The following is a 24371-nucleotide window of genomic DNA, read 5'->3' as shown; positions in this document are numbered from 1 at the left end:
ATCTTTTTTTTTTTTTTTGGCCGTACACGGGCCTCTCACTGTTGGGGCCTCTCCCGTTGCGGAGCACAGGCTCTGGACGCACAGGCTCAGCGGCCATGGCTCACGGGCCCAGCCGCTCCATGGCATGTGGGATCTTCCCGGACCGGGGCACGAACCCGTGTCCCCTGCATCGGCAGGCGGACTCTCGACCACTGCGCCACCAGGGAAGCCCCTGGAAAAATCTTTGAAATTAAAATTTAGAGCTAAGGGATCTTATCAAGCTAATTCAGTCTCCATATTTACACGGAGAAGCCCAAGACTCACAGAAACCAAGTGACTTGTTCTTTGTTAGTGATGTCTTATTCATCTTTGTGTTTGTGGTACCTAGCCCTGTACCTTTCTCATCTTAAGTGCTAATAAATACCATTTGGATTGCTTTTAGTCTCACAACTGTTTCCTGACAAAGCAGAGACAAAACTGAAATGCTCTTGACTTCTAATCCACATAGACAGCTTTTTTTTTTAGCTTTGCATTTAAAATTTTGTAGTACCTACGTCAATGCAGTAATATAAGTGGTGAAATGATATAGTAGTATAACTCATGAGAAGGACAGTTTTTATTCTTTAATATTCTTTTAAGAATTGTGTACCTATCTATTAGGAATTTTGAGTGTCTTTTCTTGACTAAAATATTAGTATGTATCTTAAACCTGAATTTGGTGTTCTGCTCTTCTCTTTCCTTTAACTCTCTAATCTTTTTTTTCTTTTCCTAACCTTTTTTCCTCAGTTTTTATTTGAGACAGATAAAATGATTCTCTATGTTGGCTTTCATTACTTTTATGATTAGAGATTAAGTTATATTTTTGCTGTGATGTTTAGATTTTGGAGTTTTATAGCCATCTTTCCTTTGGCTTCACAGATTCATTTAAATTCTTTGTGGAGACTTACTATCGAACATTATGCAGTAAAACACAGTGTAATACACCCCAGTTGACTCCAGCAACCAGTGGAAACTAACTGGCACCTGTGGCAGCTACTAGTGGCACTCTGTTACTGCCCAGAATAATACACTGCTTCCGCCCCCCCCCACATCCTTTGTATCTTTTTCTTTCTTTATCCTTCTTTTAAAATTCTCTTTTCATTTCCTTCTTTTTAATATTTCTCATTGCATTCAATGACAGTTATTAATATTGACTAACCTCTCTGGGAGCCTGTTGGTAAAGATTTTTAGCCTCAGTTTGTTTTATATTTGAAACATTGAATTTGATCTGGATTTAGAGAATTAGTTGGTCATTTATCATAGATACAGTGAACTATCATATTTATTTATGTTACTTAGGGCTTAAAAATTAGCAAGAAAGGTTGAGAAAACTCTAGGAAGTAACTACCAGCTCACTTCTAAATGATAGACTGTAATTCCATTCTTTAATTTTTAGTTTTTTATTATGAGAAATGTAAACACACGTGAAAGTAGAGAGAATACAGACAAACCCGTCCCCTAAACCCATTAATTTTCAAGATTTTATTATACTTACTTCATCCATCCCTCCCCTCACCACTCTCCTTTATTTTTGACTAGAATATTTAAAAGGAATCAAACAATCTGTATAATTTCACTATTACATACTTCAGTATACATGTTGTGTGTGTGTGTGTGTGTGTGTGTGTGTGTGTATTTCCTTATATAACTACAATGCCATCACATTTAATGAGATAACAACTTTGTCTTAGCTCTCATTAAATAAGGTAACTATTTCTACACTCAAGTTTCCCAGTTGTCTCATAAATGTCTTTTACAGTTGGTTTCTTCAAATTAGTTTCCAGACAAGGCTCTCTCATTACATTTGATTGTTAATGTCTGTTAACTTTCTAAAGGGCTTGATTAAGTTCTGGTTCACCTCTTTGCTTTGATATTTCCTAGATGATGCAGTGTACTTAATTTTGCAGCACATCAGGAAATGTAATATCTGGCTGTCTCACTTGTAGTGATCGGTGGGTTTTATTCAGGTGGTGACAGCCAGATCCCTCCATGGATCCCTTCATCCATTACATCTGATCATTCATTAATGATCATTGCCTGATTCATTTATTTTGTTAAGAGTTTCAAAATGATGATTTCTATAATTCTGTCATTCATTCACATTTATTCGGCTGTAACCTTCCTCAAAGAAGAACTTTACTTCATCAACCAGTATATTTTATTACCCTGAATTATAATTCATAGATGAAAGGGAGGATAAATAGCTAAATCCCTTTAATTACCAGTTTTTAAAGTAAGGAATTGGTGCCCACTTACTTTCAATGACCAATGAGTATACTTTCATTTCTAGTAACATTAGTGGATGTGTTTGATTAGAGGAATATGTCTCTTAATAGTCAGGGAAAAGAAACTGATATGTATTGAGAACTTAGGTTCTGTAGGAGTTATTTTATCTCCTTTAGTCCTCATAAAAACCCTATGACAAAGATACCATCCTTGTTTTACACATGGGTATACTAAGACTTACATTACATAAATTACATACAGAGTTTATGTAATTTGCTTCAAGTTGCACAGCTAGTAAGTAGACCTTTAAAAAACCCACTGTATCGAACTCATAACCTTAGTGTTCTTTCCACTGTATTTATTCCTCCCTTTGTTAGCAGTTAAACTCAAGTTAACATTAAGTAGGAGAATATGACATGTAAAAATAACCACTTTTGCTTTCTTTCTCATCTAATGTTGAGACTGGACAGTAAGGGAAATGAGTAGGAAAAGCCCAGTAAGGCTGTGGGTATTTTTTGTCTTATATAAATACTTATTTGCCCAGTACTGACAGCCAACAGCTTATTTGACTCTTTGGAACTTTTGAACTACTTAGTTGCTCTTCCTCTTCCTCTAAGAAAATTAAATATTTTCTGTCTCTTTGACCATTATGGTATTGTTGGGCTCCTGTGGGCTCATAAAATACTTGTTGTTTGATAGTGAAATAAGCAGAAATGGTTAACAGTGACTATTTCTTGAATAATAAAGAAGTTGCAAAATATATAACCTAAATCTAGCTCAACAGGAGCTGAGAAAACTAAAAATCAGAAGCAAAGACTACTGAGAATTGTCTCACACTAGACATGGTGTTCATGAGGCATGAATTCTCATTCTTCTTTTTTTCTATCAACTTAGAATCAAGTTTTGGGGATTTCCGGGCCAGATAATTACAAGAATATCTGAACATTCCCTGCTAAAATGTGGTGATGTTTATTGATTTATATTATTGATTTCACAATTTTTTATTGTTACTATTGTGAAGCATGTACCGAGGCATTACTGATACAAATATAATCATGTTCAACTCTCTTAGACCACAGTGAAAGCCAGGTAATGAATGATTGATGAATTGATGAATATGCAAGAATTGTTGTATATTTATATTGTACGGTGAAAAGAGAACTGAATTAGGAATTGGTAGACATGGGTTCCAGTCAAGGATCTGTCTTTCGAGATTTATATAGCTTAGGGAGGTAAATTGCTCACCTTCTCTGTCCTTGTTTGCCCTATCTATAAAGTGAAGGAGTTGGACTTGTGAAATTCCTGCCACTTCTAAAACTCAGTGGTTTTTAAAGTAATTTTTAAATGTCTTGTAAAAGTTGTATTCCACTAAACATTATCTTTCTTCTCCATAAGGGCGTCTTACTACTACAGGCACTAACAAGAAGCAATGGAGCAATCCAGAAAATTGTTGCTTTTGAAAATGCTTTTGAGAGACTACTGGACATTATTACCGAGGAGGGGAACAGTGATGGAGGTATAGTATGAAGCGATTGATTTGGAAAGATTCCTTTTGTTCTCACGGACTTGTTAACTTTTCAGGAATGCAACTGAAGGGAGAAATGAGGACATATATTTTCTTTGTTGTTTTGTTAGATGTTGAGAGAGGCTTCCCTGAGGGAGGATGGATACTTTATATTCTTTCTTTCTTCCATTATGGTGTGTCGAATATGGATTTCTTTTTATTTATCCTGTTTAATATTTGTTAAACTTCCAGAATCTGTTGATATCTTACATCATTTCTGGAAAATCTCAGCTATGTCTCCTCAAATACTGCTCCATCACATTTTTTCCTATCTTTCTGAACTCAGATTCAGTTCTCTGTCATATGATTAGATTCTCACTTTATCATCTTACTTTCGTGTCTGCATTTTCTTTTTATCTTTTCAGGCTTTCTTCTGGATTATTTCTTCTGACCTGTTTTCTATTTAAACGATTCTCTCTTCACCTGTATTTGATCAGCTTTTGAATGTGTCCATTGAGTTTTAAATTTTTCTTTTCTAGAAGTTCTGCTTGTTTCTTTGGCAAATTTGCTAGGTAATTTTTTTATAACTTCGTTTTCTCTGCATGTATTTTCAACTTATCTTTCATTTCTTTGAATATAAGAAACAATTACTTCACGATCTCTGTCTGATAATCGCAGTATTTTAAGTCTTTGTGGGTCTGATACTTTGCTCTGCTGGTTCTTACACATGGTACAACATTTTCTGTGTACATGGTTCTCTTTGACTATGTTTTGTGTCGTACTTAGCAGAATTACTTATAGGAATTTGAATCCTAGGATGAAAGTAATTTCTTTCAGAGAAAATGTGCTTGTTTCTGCCAAGCCCTGGGGGTGCAGTTTGTCTGGGATCACCTCATTCCAGATTGAAGGGTTGATATTCCCTGGACTACTCAGGTAATGCAAACCCGAGCTACAAAACCTATGAGGACCAGTTAACTTAGCATTTTTTGCACCCTGAGGATATATCCTTTTTTGTTTTTTTTTTTCCTTAGGATATATCCTTTTGAGGTCCCATTTTATTAGGTGAAAAGTTTTCTGTTAGATTCCTTCCCTACCTTGTGTATACCCTTGGCTTTGGTTTGTTTTCCCTCTGTCCCATGAGACTGTCAAAAAGTTTAGATTTATCAAGATTGAGAAATGTACTGCCAGCCAAAAGGTACTTTTATACTTAACTATCTGTATAGATATCCATTTTCTTGTCAGTTTTAGCCTGCTGTACTATCAGTTCTTCGTTGCTCCTAGGCTTTTTTTTTAATTCAGCATTTTTGTTGTTTTTAATGAGAAATTGATCAAAAAACCTAACACTAGAGTCAGAGGAGAAAAATGAGTTTATTTGCATTCACTGAACTGGGGTTAGCAAGTAGTGTAGTATAGGTGACAGTTGGCTTACTAATCTGGAAGGCAGGGCCAGCCTGGTGATAAAGATTTGAGAGTCTTTATAATATAGGTAAAACTTAGATAAACAAGAATAAAAAATTAGATAAACAAGAAAGATTAGATGAGTCACTTAGAGTAAGTGAAGAGTGAGAAGGGAAGTGCTAGGACAAACCCTAAGGAATACAAATTGTTAAGAGATCATAGAGGAAGAGGTATCAGTAAAAGAGACTGAGAAGAAACAGGCCGCGAGGGAAGAGGAGAACCACACTTAGAAGGGTTGGGGGAATTGGTAGCAGTGTAAGAAGTCACTGAGATATCAAGATAGGACAGAAATGTATCTGTAGGACTTGGAACATAGACATCATTGGTGACCTTGGGGACAGCATTTGTGTTTAGTGGTTGCCTCAGAATCAAGATTGTAGTGTCAGAGGAGTAAGTTAGAAGAGGGAAAATAGAATAGCAGAGAAAACTCATATCAGGAATTTGGTAAAGTCAGGGGAGAGCCAGGTGAACAGAACTGGAGGTTGACAAGGAACTATTTTTCTTTTCTTAAATTTTTTTTTGACATATGAAATATTTCAAACATACAGAAAACAATAGAAAATAGCATAGCAAACACTTGTGCACCTACCATCCAGTTCTTTTAAATAAAGTATCCTTCTGAATATAATCTCACACCTTACTGTTTTGGTTTTTTTTTTATTAATTTTTTTTTTTCCACCACACGGCATGCAGGATCTTAGTTCCCCAACAAGGGATTGAACCGGCACCCCCTGCAGTGGAAGCTCGAAGTCTTTACCACTAGACTGCCAGGGAAGTCCCACAACTTGCTGTTTTTAATTCAACATTGTGTTTCTGAGATTTATCCATGTTGATACATGTTACTCTAGTTCATTTATTTTAAGTGCTATATATTATTCTGTATTATGAATATACTATGATCTATTACTTTCTAATTGAGTTGACAATTAGGTTGTTTCTATTTTTGCTAATATAAACTGTTACAGTGAATGGTCTTTATGTATTTACTTGTGTGTTAAGTTTCTCTATATACCTACAAATAGAGTCGTACTTTTTTCACCATTACCAGATATTGTCGAATGGCTCTCTTAAGTGGTTTTATCAACCTATGCTCAATCAGCAGTGTTTTCAAGTTCCTGTTTCTTCACATCCTTGTCAGTCCTTCCTTGCCAATTTGATGAGTGTGAGATAATGTCTTATTGAGATTTTATTTCATTTCTTAAATTAATGAGATTAAGCATATTTTCATGGGAGTAGTCACCATTTATTTTTGTTTATCTTTTACCCCTCTGAATTACCTTCTCGCCGTTTTTGTATAAGATCGTTTTTCCTTTTCCAGTTGATTACTGGGAGTTCTTTATGTATTCTGGATACTAATCATGTGTTGATTATACATGTTTCAGTTATCTTCTATTAATTTGTTTATAGTGTTTCTATTAAAGTTTAAAATTTTAGCGTAATAACATGTTGGGTTTTTTTTAATAGTTTATGCTTTTATGTTTTGTTTAAGAAATCTATCTCTACCTCAAGGTCATAAAGAGTTTCCATCACTTTCTTATACTGAAGCCTTTTAAAATGTGTCTTTTACATTTAATTAATAGGGATTTTGCATTTGAATGATGTTATAAGATTTGTGATCAAATTTCCATACGTGTGAAGGTCTGTTTCTGAGTTCTCTGATATGTTCCATTAGTCTGTCTAGTTCTACACTAAAACCATACTCTTTTAATTACAAAAGCTTCATAATAATATCCTATCTATTAGAATATAGGAAAAATTTCCTATCTTGGCCCTCTTCAGAATTGTCTTATGCGTCTTTCCCTTTTATTCTTCATATGAATGAAATTCTTTGCTAGTCAAGTTATCTGAAAATCCTAGTTGGGATTTTGATTGGAAATATATCGAGTTGTTTGGGTTTTTTTTTTAAGTTATTATTTATTCATTTATTTTTGGCTGCGTTGGGTCTTCGTTGCTGTGCACAGGCTTTCTCTAGTTGTGGCGAGCAGGGGCTACTCTTAGTTGCGGTGCGCAGGCTTCTCATTGCAATGGCTTCTCTTGTTGCATAGCACAGGTTCTAGGCATGCGGGCTTCAGTACTTATAGCACGCAGGCTCAGTAATTGTGACTCGTGGGCTCTAGAGCACAGGCTCAGTAGTTGTGGCACACAGCCTTAGTTGCTCTGCGGCATGTGGGATCTTCCCGCACCAGGGCTCGAACGCATGTCCCCTGCATTGGCAGGCAGATTCTTAACCACTGCACCACCAGGGAAGTCCTGGAAATATATTGAGTTTAAAGATTAAGGAGAATCGTCATTGACTTTTTCTATCCATGAACCCAGGTATATCTTTTAATCTATTCAGGTCTTCTTTTATATCTTTCAGTAATGTTTTATAATTTTGAGCACAAGAATTGTATATTTTTTTTATTAGATTCATTTCTAGGCATCTTATACTTTTTGTTACATGTGAATGGGATCTTTTTTTATTACATTTTCAAATTGGTTACTACTTGATTTTTGTATATTGATCTTGTATCCAACCATCTTATTAAACCATTAGTTCTCCTTGGACTTTCTGTGTAGATACGATATTTTCTACAAATAAGTGTAATCTTTTTTCTTTTCAGTTCTTATACCACTTTTCTTTTCTTTGTCTCATTGCACTGATTAGAATCTTTAGTACAGTGTTGAATAGTTGCTGACTGTAATGAGAATGTTGATGTTTCACCTTTAAGTTTGATTTTTGCTAAGAGTTTTTATCTTGAGTCTTGCATTTTAATAACTGTTTTTATTTTTTTCTACATCTGTGGAAATTATCAGATTATTCTCCTTTAATCTAAAAGGGCTTTTTCTTTAAAATGGAAGAGACTACAACAACTGTGAGCAAGCGGAGAGGGGACAGAAATATGATATGAGAGAGAGAGAGAGAGAAAGAAAAGACAACAATCAGTGGTACATAATACCTGAAAAAGGAGGAAGTTATTAGAATCCACAGGAGAGGTAGGAACTGGCTGTTTAAGATAGGAGAAGAAGGAGCTCATCTTCCATCATAACGGGGGATAGTGCAGGTGAAGATGCAAGTCCTTTTTCACATTTGGTGACAGGGAGTTGAGTTGAAGGCAGAGACATATGCTGAGAGTGAAAAAGGATGACACAGTTGAGAATCATGGAGAAGACTGAAAATAGTCTTTTGGAGGATAGGAGAGCTTGTTGACTATTGTAATTAGGAAGATTTCCAGGCAAGGATAAAGGCCCCATTGAGGGTGTTCACCATGATTTCATAGCAGTGCAGGCTACTTGATTATGTGATCCCCTGTCTCCCCCAGTACTCAGCTGTCTAGGTACAGATATAGAAAAAAAAACCAGGCAGGCAGTTTTTGACAGGATAGTGCCTTTCCAGGCGGGTGCTATGAAAAGATAGTGAGACAAGAGAGCTCAGCAAATTACCTGTAGGGTGGAAGAAATGAAGACCTATATGTGCTAAGCTAGATAGGGAAGGAAGTAAAGACAGAAGAGTTTTTAAAAAGAAGAAAGGGGGCTTCCCTGGTGGCGCGGTGGTTGAGAGTCCGCCTACCGATTCAGGGGACGCGGGTTCGTGACCCGGTCCAGGAGGATCCCACGTGCCGCGGAGCGGCTGGGCCCGTGAGCCATGGCCACTGGGCCTGCGTGTCCGGAGCCTGTGCTCCGCAACGGGAGAAGCCACAACAGTGAGAGGCCTGCGTTCCGCAAAAAAAAAAAAAAGAAGAAAGAAGACTTGTTGATGGGTTGAAAGTCTCAGGGAAGCCACAGAACAGATATATTGAGAATACTTGAGCTGGAAAGATGGGAGGTTTTAGTAATAGAGTAAGGGTTATCTCTGAAGATGAGGCCAAGGAACTGAGGGGTCCAGATATTAGATGGGTTGTCATTGAAATTGAAATCAAGAGTGACAGCAGAACATGGAGATAGAAAGAAGACTCCAAGTGAGGTGCTGGTGTTTGCAGTGAACAAGGAGTAGTGACCATGAATTTGTTACAAAACTGCAGTGAGGACTAGTAATAGATGGTACAGCCAGATGACCTGAGCCTCAGTGAGTAAAAGTAATTTACTCTTAGATGAAAGAGAAAATGGTTAAGTGGGGCTTCACTAAATTGAAAATTTAGTCTGCAAAAGACACTGCTGAGAGAATGCAAAGATAAGCCACAGACTGAAAGAAAAGATTTGCAAAACACATCTGGAAAAGGACTTGTATCCAGAATGTACAGAGAACTCTTAAAGTTCAATAAGAAGTAAAGAAACAACCCAATTAAAAAATGAATAAAAGATCTGAGCAGATGTATCACCAAAGAAAATATATAGATGGTATATAGCATATGAAAAGACACTCAACATCATATATCATTAGGGAAATGCAAACTAAAACAATGAGACATCACTATACACCTATTAGGCAAAAATCCAGAACACTGACAACACCAAAAGTAAGCAAGGGTGTAGAACTCTCATGTATTGCTGATGGGAATGCAAAATGATACAACCATTTTGGAAGACCGTTTGGTGGTTTCTTACTAAGTTTAACATACTCTTAACATACAGTCCAGCAATCACACTCCTTGGTATTTACCCAAATGAGTAGAAAACTTATATCTACACAAATCCTGCACGTGAATATTTATGGCAGCTTTATTCGTAATTGCCAAAACTTGGAAGCAACCAAGATGTCCTCCAGTAGGTGAATGGATAAACAAACTGTGGTACATTCAGACAATGGAATATTAGTCAACTATTAAAAAGTTTTCAAGCCATGAAAAGTCCTGGAGGAACCTTAAATGCATATTGCTAAGTGAAATAACACAGTCTGGAGAGGCTACATACTTTATGATTCCAAGTATATGACATTCAGAAAAGACAAAACCATAAAGAGACAGTAAAAAGACCAGTGGTTGCCTGGGATTCGGGGGTAGGAAGAAAGAGGAATGAGTAGGTGGAACACAGGATTTTTAGAGCAGTGAAGCTATTCTGTATGATACTGTAACCGTGGGTACATGAAATTATACATATGTTGAAATCTATAGAATTTACAACACAAAGAGTGAACCCTAATGTAAACTATGACGTGAGTTAATAATGTATCAATATTCATTCATCAGTTTAACAAATGTACCACACTAATGCTAAGTGGTAATAGCAGTGGAAACTGACACGAAGAGAGTATATGGGAATTCCCTTTATTTGTTGCTCGGTTTTTCTGTAAACCTGAAGCTGCTCTGAAAAATCAAGTCTGTTTTTTGGAGTTTTTGTTTTTGTTGTTTTGTTTTGGTTTTGACCCTGCCGCACGGCTTGTGGGATCTTAGTTTAGTTCCCCAACCAGGGATTGAACCCAGGCCCTCAGTAGTGAAAACACAGAGCCCTAACCACTGGACCACCAGGGAATTCCCTAAAATCTGTTCATTTTTTAAAAGCAATTAATTCTTTTTTTTTTTTTTTTTTTTTTTTTTGTGGTACGCGGGCCTCTCACTGTTGTGGCCTCTCCCGTTGCGGAGCACAGGCTCCGGACGCGCAGGCTCAGTGACCATGGCTCACAGGCCCAGCTGCTCTGTGGCATGTGGGATCTTCCCGGACGGGGGCACGAACCCGTGTCCCCTGTGCATCGGCAGGCGGACTCTCAACCACTGCGCCACCAGGGAAGCCCCGCAATTAATTCTTATAATCGTGCAGCTTAACTAGTAGGAGCAAAAGTGCGCATGTACTACACAGAGGAATCTACTCGCTGTGAGCATCCAGCCGCTTTTTTTCATATACTTTGCAGAGGAAACAGAGCTCATTGGTTAGGAAGCCTGAGGAGTGGCCAGATATCTGTAAGGAGAACCAGGAGGGAGTCGTTAGTGTTTTAGAAACCAAAAGAAGAGGAAGTTTCAAGGAAGAGGCATAAAGACAGCAATGTCAAGTGCTTCTTAGCGATTAAATAATATATGATTGATTCATTCAACAAATATTTAGTAGTGACCTACCATGTATACATCTGATATCTTGTCTCTCTCTCTTTTTTTTTTTTTTTTTTTTTTTGGGCCTCACCACGTGGCATGCGGGATCTCATCAAACCTGCGCCCCCTGCGGTGGGAGCGCAGAGTCTTAACCGCTGGACCACCAGGGAAGTCCCGAAATGTAGACTGTTTTTTAAAAGCCATTTTACTTTCTTCTTGGAATGCTTTTCTGCATCCCACCCACTTCATGTGACTAATTCCTGCTTATCTTTCCCATTGGTGTTTATTTTATTATTATTTTTTTATTTTGGCCGCACCATGTGGCATGTGGGATCTTGTCTCTATATCTGCTGAGGATACAGAGAGGTAAGTAGGACATTCCCAAATTCCTGTCTTCATGAATTATAATCTAGTGAAGACAGATACTGCATAATAATAAAAGGGGCAGGCTACTGTGAGAGCATATAGCTGGTGATCCTAACCTACTCACTGGATCTTGCTAATCATTCTTGAAGAAATGATGTGTAAGCTGGATTTGAAGAAAAAATGTGAGTTACTGAGGTGAGTGGATAGTTGAAAATAGAAGTCAGAAGATCACTGGGGGACCTGAGAAGGAGCAGGCTCACTGCCATGCATACTGAAGAGATGCTGAGCACTGAGAGTTTTCTTTTGAAATGTTTGAGGATTGAATTTTCCTTCAGGTTTTATCCGCCTCAACATTCCATTCTACATTCTTTCCCCAGGTATAGTAGTGGAAGATTGTCTGATTTTGCTTCAAAACCTGTTAAAAAACAACAATTCCAATCAAAATTTTTTTAAAGAAGGCTCATATATTCAGCGTATGAAACCTTGGTTTGAAGTTGGAGATGAAAATTCAGGCTGGTCCGCACAGAAAGTGACTAATCTGCACCTAATGCTACAGGTATACTGTCCTTAGACATAAATGTGATAAGAATTCTGACAGTGATACTTTCAAAGAAAAGAAAATGGCTTGTGTTTGATAAATCCAGGATGTTGAGTTGGTTTCAGATGGGCTTTAAAAAAAAAAAAAACGCTTTTAATATGGAGATTTGCAGTTATACGCAGAGATGGAGATCCCCACACACACACCCATCAGGTAGTTTCAATAATTATTAACATCTGGCAGTTTTGTTTCATCTTTTATCCCTCTCTCTGGCCCTGCAGGATTATTTTAAAGCAAATCCAAATACAGTTTCCTGATAGGTTTTGCACTAGAAAATAACAGGTTAGCTTGTTGAGTTGAATTTTTAAAATCTACTATCTTCAATTAAGGTTCTAATATCATAAATTTTAATACTCAGAATATTAAGTTCAAAGAAATCCATTCAGTAAACATTTACTGAGAGCCAGGCACTGGATGCTTGGAAATGAATGGTAATGTCCCTGCCCCCAAAGATTAATAGTCTTGAGTTTTAAATCTAATACAAGTTAAATTGACAAATCACGTGTAATTTTATTTAAGCTTTATGGTGAAAGCTTGGTGGTGATAGACAGTAAAAGTGAAGACGGTAGGATCCCAAATGAATTCTACATCAGAGAAAATGACGAAGTTTTTAGAATATTTTACTTACTTATCCCTTTATTGAATTCCCCTTCTCCAGACCCTTAAGCTTATACGGGTCTCCCACCTTACTGACTCTTTAGTGATTCCTGTGGGTCTTCGAGTGTCTCTGAATTGTGCCTGCATCTCTGAAGTTGTGTTCCTCAAAACTAGGTGGTTAATCAGACTGGTAATTAGAATCCACATATTGTTGCATGCTCTGGGAGTTGCCTGCATAGCGTTGATTGATAATTAGGGTGACCATATGCCCCAGGTCACCAGGCCAGTGTTCATTTTGTAATTACTAATAGTGTCCTCTTTCACTTCAACAGTGTTCCAGTTTAGATAATAAATTATATAGTTAGCCTATTTAGAATATGCCTAAAAACTGTCAGGAAGATATTTTACAGGAGAACATGGGCAGAATCTTTCTATTTATACTGCCATCTTCATTGTCTATATTTTTACTTGTCAGTATTACACATTTCAAGGCCATTAGTTTTTTATGTTTTAGAAATAGTGTCCCAGTGGTAAGCTTGATATTTTTGCTCAACATGGCTTTCTTAATAAAGGAAATTCCTCTAGAAAAGTAATTTTCAAAACGTGATTAGAGAAAATGAAGGGATCTGATGATGTACAAATTACATATATGTTTCCTGCCAGAGTGAAAATTTAAACTGCTTGAGCAGCTTACTCATGTTTTATAGCTTAGGGTACTACGTAAATAATTATTTTTGAAGGAAGTGTCACTTGTTAAAAAGTAAAAGTACTATTTTACCCCCTAAAAAAATTTAGAATATAAATATTTATATAAATATAAATAAACAGAAAAACACAGTATTCTGGTTATATAGTAAGTTAGTTCTTTCTTTAAGTATTCTTTGCTTTTAGAAAGTGAATAAACTAGATACTAATCTTAAAGAACATAAACTTCAAAATAAAGAAACTGAGTTTAATTCACTTTAATATATTCTCCATGCAAAGACTGAGTAGTTGATGTAATCATAGCTTCACAGGCCACAGGTTATCTTCTGCTTTTCAACCTATTAGAGGGTTCTTTCTTGATAGCTTTATTGCTTATATTTAGGGTTGCTTGTATTTCAAGTTCTCTATTATGTTCCAAATGAAAATGCATTACAATTGATGATAAACAATCCTTTTTGGATAGATATTTCCATTTAGAATTATTCATCATCACAGTTATAATTATGATGGAATTCTAGGCCACTAAAAATTGAAATTGATCCACTTAAGGATAGTTCATTCACATTTTGCAAATTAAATTTGGGGGAAGCATCTTATTGAAAAATTTTTTAGTTGTAAAACATTTAAATTTTTTCTTGGAATGTTAAGTTTATGACTAATTCTACCTACAGGAATCCATTCTATGCCATTTTTGGATAGATACTGCCAGTGACTCTCAGAAAGCTCATTACCTTATGAGAGACTCCTTTTCATTATTATTATATTTGTTATGGTGATCTGCAATCAGTATCTTTGATGTAACTATTGTAATTGTTTTGGGGCACCACGAATCACACCCATGTAAGATAGAGAACTAAATTGATAAATGTGTGTGTTTTACTGCTCCACTGACTGACTGTTCCCCGTCTCCCTATTCCCTGAGACATAACAATATTGAAATTAGGCCAGTTAATAACTTTACAGTGGCCTCTTAAGTGTTCAAGTGAAAGGAAGGGTCCCATGTCTCTCACTTTAAATCAAAAGCTGGAAATGATTAAGCTTAGTGAGGAAGGCATGTTGAAAGCCTTCATAGGCCAAAAGCTAGGCCTCTTGCACCACTTAGCCAAGTTGTGAATGCAGAGGAAGAGTTATTGAAGGAAATTATAAGTGCTACCCCAATGAACACATGAACGATAAGAAAGTGAAACAGCCTTATTGATGATATGGAGAAAGTTTTAGTGGCCTAGATGGATGATCTAACCAATGACAACATTCCCTTAAGCCAGAGCCTATTCTGGAGCAAGGCCTTTACAACTCTTCAATTCTGTGAAGGTTGAGAGAGGTGAGGTAACTGCAGAAGAAAAGTTTGAAGCTAGCAGAGGTTCATGCGGTTTAAGGAAAAAAGCCATCTTCATAACATAAAAGTACAAGGTGAAGCGGTAAGTGCTGGCGCAGAAGCTGCAGCAAATTATCCAGATGATTTAGCTGGGATCATTAATGATGGTGGCTACACTAAACAACAAATTTTCAACGCAGATGAAACAGCCTTCTATTGGAAGAAGATGCCACCTAGGACTTTCATAGCTAGAGAGAAGCCAGAGAGAAATCAATGCCTGGCTTCAAAGCTTCGAAGGACAGGCTGACTGTCTTGTTAAGGGCTAAGGCAGCTGGTGTCTTTAATTTAAAGCCAGTGTTCATTTACCATTCCAAAAATCCTATGGCTCTTAAGAATTATATGCCAAATCTTTTCTGCCTGTGCTCTATTAAGTGGAACAACAAAGCCTGGATGACAGCACATCTGTTTACAATATGGTTTACTGAATATTTTCAACCTACGGTTGAGACCTACTGCTCAGAAAAAAAAGATTCCTTTCAAAATATTACTGCTCATTGACAATGCACTTGGTCAGCCAAGAGCTCTGATGGAAGTGTACAAGGAGATTAATGTTGTTTTCATGCCAGCTAACACAATGTCCACTCTGCAGCCCATAGACCAAGGACTGATTTTGACTTACAAGTCTCATTATTTAAGAAATACATTTTGGTTTCTTCGTTTTTTAGTATTTATTTGTTTGTTTGGCTGCACCAAGTCTTAGTTGCAGCATGCGGGATGTAGTTCCCTGACCAGGGATCGAACCTGGGCCCCCTGCATTGGGAGCGTGGGATCTTAACCACTGGACCACCAGGGAAGTCCCTAAGAAATACATTTTGTAAGGCTGTAGCTGCCGTAGATAGTGATTCCTCTGATGGATCTAGGCAATTGAAAACTTTCTGGAAAATGAAGAACATTTGTGACTCCTGGGAAGAGGTCAAAATATCAACATTAACAGGAGTTTGGAAGAAGTTGATTCCAACCATCATGGATGACCTTGAGGGATTCAAGACCTAAGTGGAAGAAGTAACCGCAGATGTGGTGGAAACAGCAAAAGAACTCGAATTAGAAGTGGAGCCTGGAGATGGGGCTGAATTGCTACAATTTATGATAAAACTTGAATGGGTGAGGAGTTGCTTCTTATGGATGAGCAGAGAAAGTGGTTTCTTGAAATGGAATCTACTCTTGGTGAATATGCTGTGAAGATTGTTGAAATGACAACAAAGGATATTACAAAAACTTAATTGATAAAGCAGTGGCAGGGCTTGAGAGGATTGACACCAATTTTGAAAGAGGTGTGGGTAAAATGCTATCAAACAGCATTGCATGCTACAGAGAAGTCGTGAAAGGAAAAGAAAGCCGATGCACTAAACTTCACTGTTGTCTTATTTTAAGAAATTGCCACAGACACCCCAACCTTCAGCAACCACCACCCTGATCAGTGAGCAGCCATCAACATCAAACTCCACCAACAAAGAGATTGTGACTCGCTGAAGGCTCAGATGCTGGTCAGCATTTTTTAGCAATAAATTATTTTTTTAATTAAGGTTTCTCCATGTTTTTTTAGACATAATGTTATTGCACACATAAGGGACTACAGTATAGTGTAAACATAACTTTTATTTGCAATTAGAAAACCAGAAAGTTTGTGTGATTTGCTTCATTGTGATATTTGCTTTATTGTGGTGGTCTGGAGGAGAACCTGCAATATCTCCAAGGTATGCCTGTATTTTTTAAAAAGCAGGAATAGAAGGGTAATAAATTTAAAACAAAAATCAACAAATAAAAACCACCGACGGCTAACTAGAAAGGTCCAAAAACGAGAGCCAGTGTGTAGTCCTAAAGCCTCTCTCCTGTGACATCAATTTATTAATGAAACCTCTTGGAGAATGTCTGCTAGGCCAGACGTGGAAACATTAACTATTTCAATTCTTCATAATTTACTGATTTAACTACTGACTGAGTTTTTCCACAAATTCTAGTGATTGCCGGTCACCTTTTTATTCACCAGCAGTAAAAATAGCACTTTGCATACCCATTTTATTTTTTATATTTTATCTCCCCCCACAAAAACGTCCCCTTTCTTAGTGAAGTCATTATCTATCATATGCACCAGCTATAGCAATAAAATTGTTTTAGTCTCCTCTGTTATATCATTGATTACTTCTGTACATTTAGGGTAACATTTGTATAGCACTTTGTCATTAATAAAGTATTATCATAAATATACCATTTGATCTTGATATATATATATATAAGATTTTGTACACACATATACATATAACTTTAGTTTTAAAATGTAAGGTATATCCAAATTTATTTTGAAGATGTAACTGTGCTGAACAGTTGTTTAAGATAACATCTTTCATGTCTCTGAAATTTCATGTTCAAGGTTAGACTAATCATAGCATCATAGAACCTTAGGGATTTAATTAGCATTAACAGTCAATGAGGCTAACGCCTTGCCTAATGCACAAATCTTCAGCCATGTCTCCAGTTGTTCATTTTACCCTCTCTAAATATTTCCAGTTTGGGAGGAATTTTATCACACCTCAGGCCATTCTATTTTCAAACCTGCTTTACGATTAGGTCTTTCATCCTTACTACCATCCTCTTACTTATTCATTATTCATTTTTTGAATATAGACTATGTTACAAATACTGTGCTTGTTGTTTGAGATACAAAAAATGACTGGGGCAGTTTCTACTCTCTGGGAGTTCACAGTGACCTGAAGGAGATAAAATTAAGGAAATAGCATAATGTGGTATGTACTGTAACAGAACTATGGCCATGAGAGCATGAAGGAAAGAGCTCCTAGATCTGGCTGAGCAGTTGAGGGAATCCTTCACATAGGTTTTCTGTTCATATAGATCAAATTTGTCTCAAGACTTTTCAGATCTTTAAAAGACAGATTTTGTGTTCTCTTTCTTTCGCAGCTTGTTCGTGTACTGGTTTCTCCAAATAACCCTCCCGGTGCTACCAGTAGCTGCCAAAAAGCTATGTTCCAGTGTGGCTTACTGCAGCAGCTTTGCACCATCCTAATGGCCACTGGAGTTCCTGCTGACATCCTGACTGAGGTAAACCAACTAAAGGCAGAGGCTGCTCTGTGGAAGCTGAAATCAGGAAGCCTAGGAAGAATTAGATATCAGCTGAATGAAAAATAGGAATTGTTAACCATTCTTGTATGTTAAATTCCTTATTGACCCTGTAAAATATTAGCATAATGATGACAGTATCAATTCCAAAAGGTGTATTCATTCCTCAAGTTTAACAGTATATAAATAGTGTTAAAGCTTAGAAGATTTCTCATTAATTTTATTGTATTCAACAGGAGTGAACAGTATGATTTATGTTTTTAATTTTGAGAAGAGTATGACTTAGTCAAGTAAGATTTGAGTCTTATTCGTAGCATAATAAATTCTTTTTCCTTGACATATGGCATTTTCTGTTTCCTGCCTATTAAGAAAAAGAAGTTAGTTTGAAGAAAAGAAAGGTTTAGTTTATTTAATTTTTTCTCAAATTAACACATGCATATTAAAAGCACAGATAATAGTAAAAGTTTTATAGCAAAAACTGTCTTTGGACTCCCTTCTCCCTACCCTAAGCCCCACTTCCCCCCATATAACCTTCCCACTTTACTTCCTCCTTGTCACCCCAGTAATTTGTATTTAAATCAATAATCAGGGTTTATAGTTTTATGACTATTCCAATACTGTTTCCTGCTAAGCCAAATAGAGCTCTATATCTTTTTTTTTTAATAACCCTTTTTCTTTCCTGAGTTATAATAGTATTCTTTTTTCATTTTACGGATTTTCTATGTATCTATACATATTAACACTGTTATATGTGTTAATGTGTTAACGCATTGTTCCGCATTCCAGACCTTCTTCCGGAAGCCCTCCATCTTCCTACTCAAATATGGGCTGCTTATTCTCTATTTCTGCCACACATCTCTTATTCTGGGACTTTCATTCACCATCCTCCAACGATCCTTTTTCCTCTCTCTTAACTTGGGGATTCCTTGGTTATCTGGATTCTGTGTCTTTTTCTCCCACCCCTTGGTTCATTATCTTATTTTACTTCCTGAGAGAGGGCAAATTGCAAGATAATTTGTTTTTAGCTCTTTCATGTCATTCCTCCACCTGCGGTATGACTCTAATGTTTGGTTAGGTATGGAATTCAGAATTGGAAATCATTAACACTCAACTTTTAGAACATTATTCCAGTGTTGCTGTTAAGAAATCCGAAGCCATTGTGAATCTTCGTCCTTTTTGTGTAACCTGCTTTCTATCTCTAGAATCTTTCTTTGTTTATGGTTTTCTGAAATTTACTGGTGATGTGCTGTACCACACACTCCACCCCCAGCCCCAATAATTTTGGGGCCATTTTAAGCCAGAGACATAAGTACTTCAGTTCTCAGGATGTTTTACATATTCCTTGACCATTTCTTTCCTCTTTTCTGTTTCTGCAACTCTATTAATAGATTGTTGGACTTTCTGGATCCAGTTTGTCTTTTTATTCTGTTTTCTCGGAGGTTTTTTTTCAACTCCATCCTTAAATTGAATTTTTAATTTGTTACGTTTTAAATTTGTTCTCTGATTTTATTTTTAAGCACCCTTTTCTTGTTTCATAGAAATGGATTCTATCTCTTAGGAGATATTAATTTTAGTTTTTTGAGATTTTAAATGCATGTGGTCACGTGTTATTTTTAGTTAGAGGCCTACGCTTAATGTTTTAAAATGTTATCTCAAGAAAGTGTTACAAGTCTATAATGCTGTCACTGATTTTTTGGGTGTCTAATTTTTGCCATTTAAAAGCAAAAAGCAAAAGAATATAACATTTTCTTCTTTTGGAAACAGGGTTTTTCCCTTGACTGACTTTCTCTAAATTCTCTCCCCATCCCCATTCATTACAGACCATTAATACTGTATCAGAAGTTATTCGAGGCTGTCAAGTAAACCAAGACTACTTTGCTTCTGTAAATGCACCTTCAAACCCACCAAGGTAGGAAAGGGGAAATACTGAGATCCCACAGAGGAAGTGAAAACTTACTTTGGGATTTAAGGATATCTCATATACATATCTTATTCTTTTAAGAAGTTCAGTCATGTGTTTTGAAACAAATTGTCTGACAAGATAAATATGTTGGTATTTAAAGAGTTTGTGGTCTTTGGAACTTAAGTATTTGGGCGCAGGTATCACTTCCTAGCTATGTGCCTTAAGCAAACAGATCACTTCATTTCTCACAGCTGCAGTTATCTTTTCTGTGAAATGGAGATGAAAATAGTTACTCCCTTGTGTTCTGGCTATGGTTTTTCAGTCAATAAAAATGAATAGTTATTGATTTGTGTACCTGGATTGCAATGTTTCTTTTTGTTCTTTCCTTTTTAAATGCAACAGACCAGCCATTGTAGTACTTCTTATGTCCATGGTTAACGAAAGGCAGCCATTTGTATTGCGCTGTGCTGTTCTCTACTGTTTCCAGTGTTTCTTATATAAAAATCAGAAAGGACAAGGAGAAATTGTGTCAACACTTCTGCCTTCCACTATTGATGGTAAATAATTTAATTCCTTTTTTTTTTTTTAATATTTATTTGGTTGCACCAGGTCTTAGTTGCAGCAGGCGGGCTTCTTAGTTGCAGTATGCAGGTGGGATCTAGTTCCCTGATCAGGGATCGAACCCAGGCCCCCTGCGCTGGGAGCGCAGAGTCCTATCCACTGCGCCACCAGGGAAGTCCCGTAAATAATTTAATTCTAATTTCAGTTTTAAAGTAAGTAATTGTCTTTTAAGCTTTTAATGGTAAAATATATCATAAATGTGTAGTAGATATTTAAATGTAGAATATTAGAATGTAATAGAATATTTAAAATATTGCATTTCCTTGAATTTGTTTTAGAAAGTAGTTTTTAATTAAGGTAATAATTTCTGGAGTATTACCATCGTCAGTTTGATGCCTAAAGTATTCTAATATTTCTTTGTTCTGCAACTTTTCTTCCAAAGTACTTTTTTGTCATCTTTGCATTTGTTTTTGAAAAAACAGACTTTTGAAAGTATTACTTAATACTACTAATTAGCAAATTTTTAAGTAGCATTTCATACTATTTTTGTGTGTTTGGAAAGCAACATAATTAATTTTTACCTTATTATCTGCCTGCCATCTTTGTAGCAACAGGTAATTCAGTCTCAGCTGGTCAGTTGTTATGCGGAGGTTTATTTTCTACTGATTCACTTTCAAACTGGTGTGCTGCTGTGGCCCTTGCCCATGCTTTGCAAGAAAATGCTACCCAGAAAGAACAACTGCTCAGGGTTCAACTTGCTACAAGTATTGGCAACCCTCCAGTTTCTTTATTGCAACAGTGCACCAACATCCTTTCACAGGTAAAGTAGCCAGCAAAACTTCTCTAAGGGTGCGGGGGGAGAAAGTTTCACTTTGATGTCAGTGATACAAGGATTTAAGGATGTCCTTAGTAGATGTAGATGAAAAAGGAGAGAGGCAAGGACGGCTCATTAGCTCATTGTCACCAGAAATGGTTTTGTGGAGAGAAAGCAATAAATATTCTTATAAGAATGGTTTTGCCAAATTGTGAATAAGGTCTGCATCATGATGGGAACACGTGTTCTGGACAGAAAGGTGGTTTTTTTGGATTTGTTTTCTTTTATATCATCCACACAGTTCTTGCATGTCATTTTCTGTTTCTGCTTAATAGCTGAATTCGGGTCATTTATGAGAGGGAATAGAATAGAGTGGTTCATAGCTGTGCACCTCGCTCTTTCTCTTCCCAGAGCAATTGATCTTCCTTTCAAAAAACAAAAATAAAATACCATTCCAATGCTTATATAGTTAAACAGTAAACCCCCTTGATGTTCGTGAGCTCTCAAATCCTCAAAATGCCAAGACATATAATTTACCTAGTAAGATGTAGGTAAACAACTTAAAATGTTTACATTCCTTTAGACTCCTAAGGAAAGCAGCTAAGCTTCATTGAAATGTGGATGCTAGGGCTTTTAGGAATGTCCCTTACTATTATTAGATGATTTACCCACATGTGCCAGCCTTGCTGTTAAACAATTCAGGTTCATGCTTTAGCAAAACTGTAAAGTCATAGACATTCAGATTCACTCAAGGAGAGTAAAAATGTACATAAGCCTAAAATTGATCCATCCACTGGTATTATCCTAATCCCTTCCCCCTGATATGCGGAGTCCTTCTTAGTTCTTAATTTTGCCACACTGGTTGAATTGTTTTATTGTGAGCTTTTAGAGAACATCAGTGCTATCCATATGAAGTTATAAATGAAACCTTGAAAATTAACTGTACTGAAATGGGAGTTGAACACTTCCTTTGTTGCTTAGAATAGGTTTACTTTGATTGAGAGCCTATTTTAACTTTATCATTTGTCTCTTAGTGATTTTTTAAAAGTACCCCAAAGCATTCATATCCTTACTTATTTAATACTTGTCATTCTCTTGTTGCTGTGTGTGGAAACAGCTATTCATTTCTTTGTTTTTTCTTAATTTTTTCTTGGAGTATAGTTGATTTATAATGTTGTGTTAATTTCACATGTACAGCAAAGTGAATCAGTTACACATATATCCATTCTTTATTAGATTCTTTTCCCATATAGGCCATTACAGAGTACTGAGTAGAGTTCCCTGTGCTATACAGTAGGTCCTTATTAGTTATCTATTTTATATATAGTAGTGTGTAACAGCTTTTCTTGAGCCAAACAGAAATTAACTGCCCAACAGTCATCACCACATACTTCACTCTAACATTGCAATTACAATTAATGCATAATGAGAAATCCTCAAGATAGTGGTGTGCTACCAGTCTAAGTAATGACAGTGCTATAAAATTATCCATTCTCCTCTAAAATGTATATACATTGTTATATAATAAAAGATTAGAACTATCCTGTCCCAGATTATTGGCTTGGGTTTCTAGACACTGTATTTGAGGGATTTTTCTAGATTTACATTTCTCTAAAGCAGTAATATTTATGAATAATTTTTAATGTATAATTTGCAGGGTGATAAGATCGACCGACGGGTATGTATTACTTGTTTGGGCTTAGGCATTTTCCTCCTACAGCAAGCCTTTTTCTTTGTCTTGGGTTTTGCTGATTGGTTTTTTTAACTGCTTGTTTGAAGTTATATTCTACTCACACTTGTATGTGCCAGCAAGTTAATCTCTATCGTGGCTCTCCAGTTTTTCTCCGTGGGGTATCGTAGTGGTGTCATTAAGGACTATAGGAATGGGAATCTGAAGCTATACTGGTGCTTCCTCTGGGGATGCTTGCACTTTCTGGAATTCCTTGGTTTTGGGTTTTTGGTGTGATTTTTCACCCAAGCTTGCTTCTTTATTTCCAATGAAACCATTTCAAAGGTAGTCAAATTTAGGATTAAGAATTTTGTCTTTAATCAGTATATGAAAGAATGTGATGACTTTTATATTACTTAGGTTATTGAAAATATACAATAGTAAGTACAATTTTGTAATTTGAAAGAGTTTAAATCTCTTGAATTATTCTGGATGTAACCCACATGCTACACTACCATTGGGGATTAGTTTTTGATGCGTGTTGGGGGAGAGTGTGATTTGTGTTTGGTTTTGATTTGTTTTCTGGAGTATTTGGCAAAAATGGCATGTACCTTAATTCCATACTTGGAATTTGTGTTTAGTTATGCAGTGTGGACAGTAATAACTGAGGTCCTATTAGGAATTGTATGAGCATGATTTAACACATGTTAATAACTCACACACAGACATATTTGGAAGCTTTAGCTGGCAGAATTTTTTTATATTAGGTAAAGTATGAGTATACATGTCACTCATTTAAAAGGGAAATTTTTGGAGGTATAATTTATATACAGTAAAATGCACAGACCTTAAGTGTTCAGTCTGATGATTTTTGGTGGTTGAATATACTTCGGTAACCACCACCCAAAACAAGATATAGAGCATAGTATTCAGAAACCCCAAAAGTTCCATCATGTCCCTTTCCTATTAATTCTCTGTCCTCAGAGGCCACCACTAAAAAGTGAATCTGAGGGCTTCCCTGGTGGCGCAGTGGTTGAGAGTCCGTCTGCCGATGCAGGGGACACGGGTTTGTGCCCCGGTCCGGGAAGATCCTACATGCCACGGAGCGGCTGGGCCCGTGAGCCACGGCCGCTGAGCCTGCGCGTCCGGAGCCTGTGCTCCGCAACAGGAGAGGCCACAACAGTGAGAGGCCCGCGTACCGCAAAAAAAAAACCAAAAAAGTGAATCTGATCATAATATTCTAGAACCTCATTTTAATACTTAAACATTGGAAGTTTAAACTGTTAGCTTTTCATGTTATTTAAATGAACAATGCACAAATACTAAACTTGAAATCCACAAAGTAGGAGTATGAGGGATTTTTATTTAGAAAATATAATTGGGGCAACATAGTAGCTTATGTTAAAGGTGATTCAGGATCGTTTATTTTGTCTGTGGTTCTCTTCCATCCTATAAAATCTTTGGTTTTGTCAGCGGTTCACAAACTCTAAGGGGCTGAGAAGAGATAGGTATTTTTTCTTGACTTAAACCTGTAAACAAACATGCAAACAAATGTGTTTGTGTAAC

General features: G+C 36.6%; 1 protein-coding gene across 3 annotated transcripts in view; it reads left to right on the top strand.

Moving 5' to 3' along the window:
* The window catches only part of USO1 (USO1 vesicle transport factor), a 92445-nt gene that overhangs the window by 48736 nt on the left and 19338 nt on the right, over nucleotides 1-24371 (top strand). For 2 of the 3 annotated variants that reach the window (XM_082652654.1, XM_082652656.1), the window contains 7 exons: nucleotides 3640-3760; nucleotides 11889-12067; nucleotides 17700-17840; nucleotides 19679-19767; nucleotides 20164-20318; nucleotides 20931-21142; nucleotides 22794-22814. In XM_082652654.1, the coding sequence (XP_082508780.1) occupies nucleotides 3640-3760; nucleotides 11889-12067; nucleotides 17700-17840; nucleotides 19679-19767; nucleotides 20164-20318; nucleotides 20931-21142; nucleotides 22794-22814 (918 nt within the window). The remainder of the gene's footprint in view (nucleotides 1-3639; nucleotides 3761-11888; nucleotides 12068-17699; nucleotides 17841-19678; nucleotides 19768-20163; nucleotides 20319-20930; nucleotides 21143-22793; nucleotides 22815-24371) is intronic. The other variant, XM_082652655.1, reaches the window with a different exon arrangement.

The sequence above is a fragment of the Grampus griseus genome, assembly GCF_964374135.1.
Source record: "Grampus griseus genome assembly, chromosome: 4".
NCBI classification, from domain to species: Eukaryota; Metazoa; Chordata; class Mammalia; order Artiodactyla; family Delphinidae; genus Grampus; species Grampus griseus.
Note: the sequence above shows the minus strand (reverse complement) of the source record. Positions and strands in the feature narration are given on the sequence as shown.